We start from the raw sequence: 14,446 nt of genomic DNA on the forward strand, positions 1-14,446 counted from the left end.
CACGTATATTATGTTAGGTGGCAAAATCAAAACTGAAAGAAACAGGAAACGCTGGTTATCCGTTTTCCCTTTCGAGCACAATATCGGAAATTGGAAGAAAAAACACTAGTCAAATGTTTTTTCATTTTATTCTGAAAATCAAATTAACAGTTCGTTATCTTGTTTTTTCATTTTCATTTGAAAAACAAATGATCAACTGCATGTGTTTGTCTGTTTTACTCAGTGTCTTGTCAGACTGTAAACAGTTTACAGTATTTGCAAAACGGACGTCTTGGTCTGTTTATATGTCGTTTAAATAGAAGCAACAAAAAGGTTAGTTTGGGGACAGACTGAACCATCTAAGATTTTTCATATTTTGCATAAACTTTTTTCAAACTTAATTTATTTTGCAGTGGTAACCAATATTAAGTTTATGTATGATGTGGAAGACCTTCCTCTCAACATCTCAGTTCCTCTGAAATGAACAAGAAACTGGTTCATTTCAGCTGTAAGATAAATGGTAATTCCACAGTCGAGGACAATTTAAAAAAAACACAACTTAAAAAGTAATAAATTAAAAAGATATGTGTTGCTTCCACTTGTGTCATTTTACTAGGACACTGCAAAGATTAGCCTTGTTGCTTCAGTTGCTCAAGTTAACACAAGGTATTTAAACTTGAAAAATTCATGCAATACATGGAATGAAAGCCAATCGGTGTTGAGATTCTTCAAACACTCGCGATGTGTCAGAAAAGGAAGACAGTTGCTGATGTGTGCACCCTGAGAAAGTGAGAGAACAAGCAAGACCGGGCAAAATGGTGAGAGAGGAAGCTGTAGTACCCAGTACATTTTTAAAATGTTTGTCACTTAAATCAAGGTGGCTGCACATTACTGTGAATATGGTGAGCTATGACATTAGCCACAGATGAGAAGGTGCCAGTATTTACTGTAACACCACATAAAACCGCTTCGCATTTAGTGTGAAGGCACCATAAAATCTTGGATCCTGCAATTTCTGTGAAGCAAATTGAATAGTTTTTTTTCTGTTAGACCCACCTTGAGACAGTACAGTAAGGTTAAAGAGTCAGGATAATTTTGCAGACTTAAAAAAAAAAAACAAAGAACTCCACAAGATGAGTAATCCTCATGTATAAATCAGTGGATTGTCCCTTTAACCTGCATCTGAGGTGACTGGACGGCTGTAAAACATTTAAAAATACAGCTGGAACGCCCCTAAGGTGCACCTGACAAACAACAGTTAAAGTGCGTCTTCCAATCAACAAATGATGGAACAATCAAACCAAATAATACAACAAGGAGCTCAGAGGGCAGAGCTTCAGATGAGGCATGAGATTGCTCAGATGTAGAAATCTTAAGGAGGAATCCTGGAGGCAGGTTCAGATGTCCAGGCCACTCTGTGACAGTATTCATGGTTTTGAGAGCATTGATTTTTAAGCTAATTATGACGTATCACACATAGACACGACAAATACTAATCTACAGTACCAGATGGGTACTGTATATCCAGACAATTTACTCAATCTCAACTGTGCGTTTGGACCATCTGCAATGACAACAGATCATATAACAGCTAAATTTGACCTCAAGGTTCAGATTTTAAAACATGTGAAAAAATGGTCCCTAAATGCAACAGTCCAGGTTAAGATGAGGTGCTGAATCTATTTATGGGAATATCCAGACTTTGACAGAAGGTCCACATTCATGCTCAGTTATCTTTGTCACTGGGACATGGTGTTTTATATTTTGGACTAAGGTAGTTTCAAATTTGCACAACCCTATTAATTTAGATCATATTTCCACTGTAGGTCAGTCTGAATTAGAGAGCTACATTTCTCTGTAACTCCTGGTACTGGAAGGTATTTCAGGTTTGGTAAAATGCTATAAGAATTTAAGGACAAGCTAAGCTGGACTATCGATTGTTCCAGATTAAGTACTTGCTGTGTTATGGAGGGTAGCCTTATCATGGAATGAGGATTGATGTACTTAAAAATGTCCTCTTCTAAAATTTGAACATTACTGCTTGGCCTACTGTTTTGCTCAAGCAATTTTAATTTGGACCCAGTTGGACTAGCTCTCTATCGCAATGTCCAGATTTGAAACTAGAGTGTGCCAGCCTAGCTGCAGCACGGGATGTAGTGTGAAAGCAGTCTCGATTCCAGTCTTGGCAGACAGGCAAACCATTTTGGTGCAACCCCAATTTGGGCAGTGAGTTGGTCCAATTTTTTATTATTTTTGTGTCTCTGGAGAATGGAAGCAATCGTGTCCCATTATCCTAATTAAAATGCATTAACAGAAATGCTTTTTCATTTTCAAAATGTAGCTGCAATTTTCGAGTCATAAATACAATTAAAAATCAATATTCCAAACTGCATTTTAATTTTCTTATTCAAGACAACTCATTCTGGGACTTAATTAAAATGATAAATAAAATGACATGCATTTTAATTTTCAAATTGGATTTTGTTACCTTTTTGCTGGATTGATTGATATTTAATTCTATTTATGACTCAAAAATGCAGCTACATTTAGAAAATGAAAAAGCATTTCTGTTAATGCATTTTAATTTGAATAATGGGACACATTTGCTTCCATACTGGAGGGTAACAACCCATGTTTAAGTGGGATCGACTGGACTGTTAAAAGATAATGAGCCTGTGGTCTACTATGTTAAATGTAATCCAGTTATATCCTATTTAATGCACTTTGAATAGCAGATTGATGTTAGTGCCTGGAGGAGAGGGGATCTCTGTGTACATAACTGTCTCTGTCCGTCCATCTGTCTGTTGTTTCTGTGTGAGGTTAGCAGCTGCAACCTTCTTTAGCCAGCTGGCTATCTGCGTTGAGGCGTCCTCCCTGAGGCGCTGATGGTTTGTGCTGGACTCCTGACTCAGCAGCGTTCAGGTCCAGGCTGCCATCTTGGATGTTCTGGTAGATCCTCTTTGCTGCCTCCAGGAAAGCCTCCTCTACGTTCTCCCCTCTGAGGAAGAACACAGCAAATAATAACAATGAATTGAAAATGATTTCTGTCCATCTCATTCTGCAAGCTGAGGGACCAAACCTGAGGGGTTGCAAGTTCTCCAAGTCATCCATATACTGCTTCTGTTAAAGCTGTGCTAAAGAGCCGGATCTTGCTTATGCTGAGAAATACCGAACCCAACCGAACGAAATACAGTGTGGCAGTGTGATTCTACATGTAAAAACCTCTGCATAAAGATGTTGATGACCAGTGACCACCCATAGATTCACTCAGCTAAGAGGGGAAGTAGAGGGAACATGGAGGCTAAGATATACCTGAACCACAATGATTGGCTGTGAGATGCATGATTTATACACTGCTGAGGTGCTTCATGTTTCAGTGGTTTAATTTGGTGTAAAAGAAAGTAGGTTAGAGCTCTGTTCTCCAGAAAAGCAGAATGGCTTGCTTGTGTGAGACACAAGTCTCATACAAGATAAAACTCAGAAAACATGGCTGTCTAAATGAAACACAAAGTGTTCTGCAATGATTACACATGTGGAGTGACCGAGGTCTAAAGCACAAGTAACATCACTGTATCAGTATCTGCAGGTTTTACATCTACAGGATTGATTTTGATTGCATTTTTTCTCAAAGCAAAAGTAAAAGCTCTTTGGACTCCAGAAGGTACTAACATTTATTTTTCTTGTCTGCTGTGGGGCAGTAATGTAACTACCAAAAAAAGAAAACATTTGCATCTGCAGAAAATAAATCATTCGTATTCAGAGATATTTTTCACGTTACACTTCTATACTACTATCTGGTTTGATAATGAAACTTTAACCTGCAGAAACCATGACACTGGTTTTCCCAACCATTTGACAATGAGTACTTGCCTGAGCTGACCTGAAGCTAGGTCAAAAAACACTTTATAAGACAAAGGCTTCACTTTACTTTCCATCTTAAAAGGTAAATATTTCATACATTTAGCAGGATTCAAAGGGTGTGTATGGGTTTGTACTTACGTCTTAGCACTGGCCTCTAGAAACAGCAAACCTGATCAACAGCAGGAAGCAAAAATCAGAACCAGTCAGCCTGAAAACCTGTTTTAATTTAATTGCATGAAATTTCAACAGCTTCCTGCTCACACACTCACCATTCTCCTCAGCGAACTGTTTGGCCTCCTCATACGTCACGTCTCTCTGAGACTCCAGATCAGCCTTATTACCAATTAGAATGATCACCTGAAATTCAACAATGATTTATTAAACATCTATAATCCAGGAAATGTCCAAAGTAGAAGTCTGCTCTTAGCAAGTCTGAGTTTGATTTTAAACTGAGCAGAGGGATTTCATGAAGCAAAACCTTCAGTTATCAGCCGTCTTTGATAATTGACAGATGGACATTATACATTGTAAATGACTTCACTTTAGCTTCAGGTGTTCAATAAAAAATGAATCCCCATAATTCAACATGTACGACCCGGTCATAAAACATTGCTCAGAATATGAAAAAAATAACTAGTACCGCGAGCGGTTCTGAACTGGTTCGAGCCGATGCGCATGAGTCGCCGTGTGTTCGCCACAAGTTGCAAAGCCGTTTGTTTGCACACAACAATGACTTAACTCTGGAAAACGGTTTACTTGGACGTCACTCACATTTTGAAAGTTATGATGTAAATGGAACGCAGCAATAGTCTTTGGTGTAGGGCTGTAACTAACAAGTTTTTTCATCATTGATTCATCTGCCAATATCCTACTTGAATGATTGCCCCCCACAAAAAAAAAGAAGTCAGACAAAAACACAACAAAACACAATCTAAATATGCAGTGTAATCACCTTATACATTGTATACTGTATATGTGTGTTTATCAATGTCCGTCTCCATACTCACTGTGTTTGGGTTGGTCAGATTCCTGGCATCTGTCAACCAACTGCTTAGGTGATTGTAGGTACTTCTCCTATAGACAAAGGAGATGAGGAGTTATTGTTTAGCAATGTATAGCACACATTTCATCAGAATCGGAATACTTTATTAATCCCCGGGGGAATTCATTTTTGTTTCGGATGCTACGTGCAAAGTAGGAAAGAAATACAGCATGAGGAAACAGGAGCTAAATATACAGTATATATATAATAAATTAGGGCTATTTAAGGTTACTGCAAATTGGTTTTAACACTAGGGCTGTAATCAACCAAAGAAACTCTTGGTTGACTAAAGCCCTGAAATTTCGACAAAGAATCGAATGATCGGGGGGCTGTGGTTTGCGGGTGGGGCTCTTTTCAAATTAAAAGGGCCGCAGTGCTGGAATTCAACTGATTCCAGCCGTGGTGAAAAGTCTGTTGACTGATGATGAAACTGAGACACAAATGGACCGTAGGACGCTGCCACTGTTGCAGGCGGGTACGCCTGGAGAGAATATTCTGCACAGTATGTCACCATCTTGAAGTGTATCAATAATAACAAACAAATTCCTAAAGCAAATTTGCCTACTACTATGATGCAAAGAGTAATAAAGCTTGAAAACATATATAGTTTAAGGTACATTTAGAATTAGGGATCTCCGATAATATTGGCACAACATTATCAACCCACTGATAATATTGGACCGGTATTAGCCTATAATAGTGATATCATATCATATGAATTTCGCTGGACCATAGCAGCAGAGAAAATAAATATACACCTGAAATAAATATGTTTCTGTGTCCCAGAGAAATTAGTCATTTAGAATTCAAAAATGTGGTTTGTGTATTAAGGTATGACATATGTGGCCAGCCACAGCAAAACCGGGAACAACTCTGTCAAGGGATATTTTTAGTTATTTACAGATTCTGAAAGTGTGATTTCTAAGCTTTCCAACAATGTCTAACACAATAATATTTGAAGAAGATATGGTCATTTGAATGTAGGCACTCCTCAAACTGCTTTAGGGAGAATTTTAGCCTCAAAGATTTACATCTTCTGAGAGCCAAGATACAGAAACATCACATTTGCATAGCACAACCCCCTCCTGGTCTAAGCTGTCAGTGAAACCACATCTCTCTGCATTCAAAAGTTTAGAGAGGGTCACATTAAGTTCACCTGTAAAGGTTATAGTGTAGGTTTAGGTTCATCCTGAAATTTCACCCAAAAGCCAAATATCCCACATTTTTTTGTGAGTAGTATATGCATGTATGTATGTACAATATTTAAAATGTGAAAATAATAACAATATATATGCATTTATTATAGTAGTATTTTACATGTTCATTCATCAACACTCTGTAGGTGGTGGTAATGAGGCTTAAGCACAAGTGTGATGTGACCTAAAATTAGTTTTGTGGGGAAAAAACCTGTATATATCCTATCGGTTCACATTGGAATCAGAAATTAAGTGTTATCAATAACAGCATATCGAATATTGGTAAAAAAGCCAATATCGGACATCCCTATTTAAAATAGATACATTTAATTTAAATATTTGGCCCACTGAGGGTACTCCAAGCAAAGAGTCTTGAAGATATCATCATCGTATCAACATGAATGTCTGCCAAATATCTATCAAGTTGATATTGAGACATTTCAATAATCACACGTCTTTCACATGTATACCACATATTTGATTGAGCAGTACTGCAACATAAGAGAAAGATTAGTGCTGTCAGTTAGCGTATCAACTGCGTTAACGCAAACCCATTTTAATGGTGTCAAATTTTTTTAATCGTGAGATTAACGTTCTTTTTGGCCGAGCAAACTTTGTTGTTGTTTTCACGTTGTTTTAACATTAATTTCTTCACTTTGACATTCAGAGCACTGGGCAGAAATCAATCACATCGTGTCAACAACTGCTGTGGGCCTTCAAAATGCTTTGTCAGATTCCCCTGGCCCACAAGTTATAAGTCAGCTGCTAGGCAACAGCCAAGGCGACCTGCCGGGGTGGCCCCCGCTCGAACAGGGGGTCCCGACGGGTGCCGTAGCTGGGAAGAGGCTTAGAAATCAAGAGCCTTTAAATGAGAAAAAATAATGGGACAAAAACAAATCAAGGAACATTCAGAATAGATAAAAATGTGTGATTAATCACAAGTTAACTGACATTCATGTGATTAATTGTGACTAAATATTTTAATCGTTTGACAGCACTAAAATTAATTAATTCTGGATTTAGTTTTAGTGCCATCACCGACACCACCTAGCCTGTTTTCTTCAGTACCTGGTGATGTCATAGACCATGAGGGCACCAGCGGCCCCTCTGTAGTACGACCTGGTGACGGCTCTGAATCGCTCCTGACCAGCAGTGTCCCAGATTTGCAGCTTCACCTTCTGACCATGGACCTCCATGATCCTCGTCCCAAACTCCACCCCGATTGTATGAGGACAGTCCGCCATGACTACACAGATACATGCACACAGTATACATCACTATGACAGAAGACATCAACTGTGACTACACAGGAGGTAATAAGGATTCATCCACACTGAAAATGTAGCAGAAAAATGTCCATTCACATGATCAGGTGTACTAATGCCCATGCCGGAGTAAACAAAAAGCAGATTGTCTACTCTGCAGTTGGTTTCTGAGTTTCAGAAAAACAGCAGTGGTGAAAAGTGAGAGCAGGGATTTGGTTTTCGGTACAACGACGAGGAGACCAGTGACAATCCAGCCACACCAAATTTGGTCAGGAGGACGATGACCAAATTTCTAATTCCGTAAAAAGCATCTTTAGTTTTGGTCAGTTTAGTTCTGATTTTGAGTCTGCTTTTTACTAATTCCCCCATTTTTTGTATTTAAGCGAAAGAAGAAGAAAAAAAACCTTTTATAGCAAATACAAAATGTACTTCTTCAGTGTATGAAATTTGAGTCATTTTATTGTCAGATAGATGTTAAGATATCTTAGTATATTGGTCATCAAATCGAATTTCCATTGAATGAGGTGTGATTAATTAGTTATACGGGGAAATAAGATTATATGGCAGAAATATTAGAAAATCAATATGTGGTAAACGAAGCCAATATTGTGGCAAGCTACGAAAAAAAAGTCACTGTATTGGAGACATTCCTTTCATGCACATACATTTAGGGCTGCAACAATTGGTCGACGTAATCGTTTACGTGACACACCATGTTATTGTTGTAAATCACACACCGGCCGCTTCATGCTCATCTTTACCTGCAGTGTAAACAAACACTCATTCGAGCTATCCAGAACTAGCTACAGGAAGTGCTGGGGGCAGTATTGCTTGCTGTTTACATCCCGCAAGGAAGCAGAGAAGAACGCACAAATTAACAGATGAAGAGTCTCGAAGACCAAGACCCAAAGTTTGGAAAAATTTCACTGAAAATAAACCAGCGAAACACGTTAAATGCAATCTCTGTGAAGCGCAACTCTCATTCCATGGTAGCACTACGGCGATGCACGAACACCTTAAACGCCACCCTGGAGCCGCTGTATCATCATGTACCGCAGAGAAGGGAGTCCACAAATAACGTTGACATCTTGTAGATATTTTTAAATCACATGCTCATTTATTAATTAACCATCAGACTATGATGCAAGTACATGATCAGTTTGATCAGTCAGGTTATGCGTACTTAACAGCAGTAATTGGTGAATTACAGGCGAAGCTGCTTTGATATACTTAATTTCAGCCCCTGTCAATACTAGCGTTTATAATGAATTGTAAACCTATTTCACTTATCAACTGTGTGATTTGGGGCATATTAATTCAATATTTAAGCTGTAAGAAATCTGTGATCACTTTTTTCAGGTATTTAATTGTGATAAATGTTATTAAAGCACACACAAGTCCACTGTATGTAGGTTAAACAGAAGTCCAAAATAGGTGATAGGTAGTGATGGGTAGATGAGGCCTCTTGAAGAAGTGCCCAACCTGTATTGATACTGTGTCGGTATTGTGTCACTGTGTTGCTCAATACTGACACCTCCTGGATCTTAAAAATCATTACCGGCAACCCAATGACAGACTCAACCGACATACTGATTTAATGATATACAATAATATGATTTAAGGTATTGTATTTTATATTGTACTATTTCATATCTTAATTTAAGTTTAAATATCTTTGATATCTTTAAGGTCATAACATGTAAAAATCAAAATGAAAGTGTTGTGAATGCAAGGATGCTTATTTACTTGTTCTTGAGGCAGGGAGGGGATTTTTTTTAAATACATTTTTATTCAAGAAAATTAGATGTTCCAAAGTTTTGGGATTTCAGGCGATTTCGTTTTTTAGATGCCAGTTCTCCAGCTTTTGAAAAAAAAAAACCCGCTCACACGCCACAGATGAGGCTGGTGTACACAGAAACATTAGGGACAGGAAGAAGAGGTTTGGGTAGGTTTGCCTTTGGTTGTCCCAATATTTCAAAGGATCCTGAGATCTTGGCATGTTGCCCTCTGCCAGATATCTCAGAACATTTGAAATGATGACTAATTGTTGCATCCCGTTGACAGATGCGCTTCCTTTTAAAAAACAGTTTGGCACGCCCGGCGCGCCACATGACAGGCAGTACTGCAGCTGTATCGGTCATGTGACTTTCCTAAAGTGATACGCGCACCGACACAGGGCTCAGCACATGCGCCATCACTAGCTAACGGAGATAATCGTGATTAGTCGACTAATCGAAAAAATAATCGATAGATTAGCCGACAACAAAAATAAATGTTAGTTGCAGCCCTACATACATTACAACTTTTGAGGTAAAGGGTGGTAATGGCAGCAAAAAGCAGGCGTCCAGTCTAATGTGAACCGTTTTGAAAGTGAATTCATCTCTTATATGACTCACCTGATCTGGCAAAAATGTAATTACTGCTTTTCAAATGTTACAAAATTCTTATTTGTCTTCATAGTGAAAATAATTTAATGTTGGGACAGAAGTACCAGGGTAAAAGCAGACAGAAATGGAAACCAGTAAAGAAAGAAAAGAGTAAGATAAAGAAACTCACATTTTTTCTCTGTGAACTGGTGCAGCAGACAAGATTTCCCTACTCCCATATCACCTGTAGAGGAATAAACAATAAAAACAGATCAGAAAGATAACACATTTTTAACTGGTTTTAACTTTTGAACGTTTAAAACAGAAGTCGTGAAGTACTGTATTAGTATCTAACTACATGTTTTTATGAATTTCACTTTGTCAACAAAAACTACACTATCTTATCCTACATTATAAACAAATTTTTGATAAGACGATTCTAAATTTTAGCGAAATCGCAATATGGCCAACTGCAATTTTCAAATCGCAAAAGGTGAAATATTATATTCTTATTATATTTGTTCAAGCCAAAATGTGTGTCAAAATATAATGTTAGATGAATTATTGTCTTGACCTGCACATCTTATTCTACAGACTGAAGGGAACACATTTGTTCCTCTCAGATCTGCACAAATATCAAGCTTTAATAATTTTGAATGAAAACGAGAATAATGATGTAAAAATTACCATTCCCTCGTTCAGACCTAATACAAACTGTGTGCTCTCCTTAAATTTTAATATCCACAGGCGTCTTGGAACTTGGACGAAGAAGCAGATATTTTGACACAATTATCAACACAATTGACATGAACCAGTGATACTGCAAGAACACTGCCGCCCCAAACAATCCTACTGCTCTGTGATGTTTACATTGCAGACTGTTAATCAGCTGCCAGGCGACTCTCCTCACCATCACTGATACAGACAGACTGCAGCTGAGCACTAATTAGCTGGTAAACAGAGACAGATGTGGGAATGGGAACTGATACATTAATTGACAGCCGTTCGTCAAATAATTAGCTCCAACTCAACCACCTGCAATGCCGACTCTGACCCTAAAGCATTTGACTATAATAATCTACGGATTATGATGACGTGACACGACTTTTACACAATTATTTTTGAATTACTTTTTAACGGAGTCGTGAGACATTGGTTTAGTTAGTAAAGTAACGGCTGAGTCATATACTTACCGATGATGATGTACTTGAAGATGTAGGAGTAGTTATAAGGTGCGGCTGTCATCTTGATTCTGTGAGGCGGAAGGGTGAAGAGGGAGACATGGACAAACGTTGTCTTTAAACTTACGATGTAATCTTAAACAGGAGACCCAAACCCTGTCTGTCTACATTATGTCCGACATAGTGTTCAACATGACACACAAAGGGAAGCAGATAGGCTAAGCTAACACTCAGCTAATGCTATACGCCAAGCTCGGCGTTAATACGAAGCGTTAAACACCGTGACAGTCGTGTAGGATAAGAGCAGTCCTGTTTAGCACGACTATTAACCATCTTCGGGCCATCCCCATCTCACTGCAAACATCTAAATCCCTTCTGCTACCATGGCCCCGTGGCTAACCGGCTAAATACAGGTTCTGTCTACGCCTAGATGCTAACACAGGAGGCCACATTCATTAAACATCGTCACACAATAAACCGGGAGGTCGGTGTGATATAAACACGGATATTTTACCTTCGGTCCGGGTGCCTATCTTATATGTAACCCGAGTTAAACAGCTGGTTATACAGATATTTATCTTAATTAGCTGGTTAGCCTGCTGCTGAGCCGTCAGGAAACCTTCCCCCGCTTCCGCGATTCTTCTTCAGCGGCGATGAAAGAGGTAGATAAAAATACGGCGACACTTACAGATTTCGACCGCTACTAAGTGGTTAAATATAAACGACAAAAAATGATTTATTTTCTTCAAAATGTCAATGTTTTACTGAACGTTAACATTTATATTTGAAGGGTTTACTATAAAAGGTGTACTACGATACAGTCTGCCTGCAGGCAGTGTTTTTTGTTGTATGGTTGTTAAAAATGTGAAAATAAAATTTGCAATACCACTGAAAAAAGGAGTTAATTAAAATCTGACGATTCTCAGGCTCCTGTAAGATTTCTCAGAAGAATGTATGTATATTAAATGATAATGTATTTAAGACTTTTTTTATTTGAATTTAATTTAATTAAATTGAATGACTTTATATTTTTAAAAAACATTTAAATTTTTTAATTTCAGTGTAGGAATTAATCTTTAACAAACATAAATCCAATCAAAGAACAAGGGTTGACATAGGGTCGACAACATAGGCAATTACCTGGGTCCCAGAGTAAAAATGTGCTTGTTATAACATTGGTCTTCATATTTAATATATTAAATAAAAAATATAAATGTATACTGAATGGTTACATACTTGTAATGTTCCTTTAATTAATCAATTGATCAAAGTCTTCCTATCTCTCTCTCGCTCTGTCAACTGTCACACACACACACACACACACACACATTTATTATTACATGTTAATATGGTGCATACAAATGACAAGCAAGGTAACTTAAGATAACGTATTTAGTATTTCCCCTTACAATCAATAAAATCAATGATCCTGATGATGTTTGGTGACTACAGTTTATATTTATTATTATTTTACATTGTTTTATTTTACACAACGTGGCTGATAACAAAAAAGTCACATTTAAGCTCTTGTTTAGCCGTCTGTCCAACATCAACAGAAACATTCCCCTGAGATTGTAACATTAAGTAAGAAGTAAAATTACACAAATAAGTGATGGGGATAGACTGATTGAAAGTCATATGTACAGACTACAATAATATTGTGTAGATTGTTGCAAATGCATCAATAACGATGTGGAACATAACCAAAAGAAATTTAAATAAACGTGCTTCCTGAAATTCATACCAGTGATTAATTACATTGAACAGAGAAGGAGCGGGGGAAAGAAACTTCAAACAAAGAAAACCTCATAAACAGCTGCTGAGTTTGTGTGAAATATATTCTGGTGATACAGAGAGCATGTTTATACTGAACACAAACAAACAAAAACAAAAATAACCTGAGTACACTTTGTCATATTTGTCTATTGCTGTGTACGAGAATGGGTTTCTGATATCTGGTATTAAAGAGACAGAAAACAAAGACAAACAAAATTATACTAGACCATTGCAAAAAGACATAAACTGATGACAAAAAGATACAAAACAACTCAATTACTACAAGGAGACACAAAATGACTACAAAGAGATGTCAAATTACCACAGTGAGACACAAAAATGGCATTGTAAAATTGTAAAGAACACAAAACATGTGACGATCAGCTGGTGTCAAGTAGCAGCTTTGTTTTCCCACTCCTGCGGAAAAAAAATCCACAATTACTGAATGATAACAACTATTACTACTACTACTACTACTAATAATAATAATAATGGTAATGCCCAGGTCCAAGCAGGTTCTGTATTTATCTGACCTTCTTTCTCTGGAAAACCTTCCCATGTTCAATGAACAGTGCAGAGGGAGCTCGTTTCAGAGAGTTTTTAGCTGAAGCCGTCCGTCGCAGCAGAGGATTCAGGAAACCTGCCTGTAACGGACCAGCAGAGGTCAGCAAATAGCAGCAGTCAGTGAAGAGAATGTATAAATATGCAACCAATAAATACTCAAGGAGTAACTGACACCTTTGTGGATATACAACACCTAATTCATTTCAGTTTGTATTTTTTTATTTATCTGATGGTACTTTGGACAATAAGTGTCTTTGTCAGGGTGCTTGTTCTTTCCTGAATAAAGGGTTATAAAATGGTTCTTGGTGGAACCCTCCAAAAGGGTTCCAGGTGGAACCTTTATATAAAGGTTCTACCTGAAGCCAAAAAGTGTTCTCCTATGACGACAAGCCGAATATGGTTCTATGGTTCAACTTAGCACTTTTATTTCTAAGAGTGTTATGAAGGGCAGAACTATGTGTCCTGCTGTGTTGACCCTCTCACCTGAGCACGCTCTGTACAGACAGCCAGTGACTGTCTAAAAGAGGTGCGTTTGTTTTGTTTCCCTGCTGATGCAAGGTTCATCTCCGAGCCGGCTCTCAGCTTCACAGGCCTCTTACCAGCCGTTTCCAGCTTCTGAACATTGCGTTCCATCTCACCCGCCTTCCTGTCTGAAGAGGGTAACACAAATTCAACCTTACGACTGAAGCGTGTGAAAGTAAACAAACTCGTTTATGATTTATTCACCACTAGAGAAATACAGCTCAGAGTTGATCTTTTAACCATAGTCATAATCTGTATTGTCCACAAAAGTGGAGATTTGCCTATCACTGATTGTTTTGGTTGACCATTAGCAGTATTAAAAAAACAAAAAAAATACAGTATTTTCACAAAAATATGTAGAAGGATGGGATATGGGTAGGAAAAACCCATTTCATTTTGGTTCACATAAGGGGGCAGATACAAGAGTAGGTAATGAAAGGATCAGTAGGTAAATAAGACCACGGTGTAGAAATAAAGCCATAAAACAGCAGCTGATATGACAGTACATTGAGGCTGTCTGTGCAGTAGTTCAGGCGAAAGAAGTTAATGTTTGGGTTTTAATCATCTGGAACAGCCCCCAACAACACTATGGACAGAGGTTTGGAATCTGCAGATATCAGGCATAGAGACAAACAATGGAACCTTGGGAGGAAAAGTTAGGGCACATGCATTTACAATATTACAAAAAAACAAA

The 14,446-nt window shown here is 37.9% G+C and overlaps 1 protein-coding gene across 1 annotated transcript; it reads right to left on the reverse strand.

Annotated features, from left to right (window-relative positions):
* Window positions 1–207: 207 nt before the first annotated feature.
* On the reverse strand, window positions 208–11,534 carry LOC310940374 (ras-related protein Rab-14-like). Its single transcript, XM_083905325.1, has 8 exons — window positions 11,405–11,534; window positions 10,903–10,961; window positions 9,900–9,953; window positions 7,147–7,324; window positions 4,848–4,914; window positions 4,110–4,197; window positions 3,979–4,009; window positions 208–2,977 (listed from the first exon to the last, which is right to left on the reverse strand). The coding sequence occupies exons 2-8, from the start codon at window positions 10,952–10,954 to the stop codon at window positions 2,800–2,802; spliced, it is 648 nt and encodes a 215-aa protein (XP_083761451.1). The 5' UTR covers window positions 10,955–10,961; window positions 11,405–11,534; the 3' UTR covers window positions 208–2,799.
* Between the last annotated feature and the right edge of the window lie 2,912 nt (window positions 11,535–14,446).

Source organism: Microchirus variegatus (genome assembly GCF_963457635.1).
Source record: "Microchirus variegatus genome assembly, chromosome: 18".
NCBI classification, from domain to species: domain Eukaryota; kingdom Metazoa; phylum Chordata; class Actinopteri; order Pleuronectiformes; family Soleidae; genus Microchirus; species Microchirus variegatus.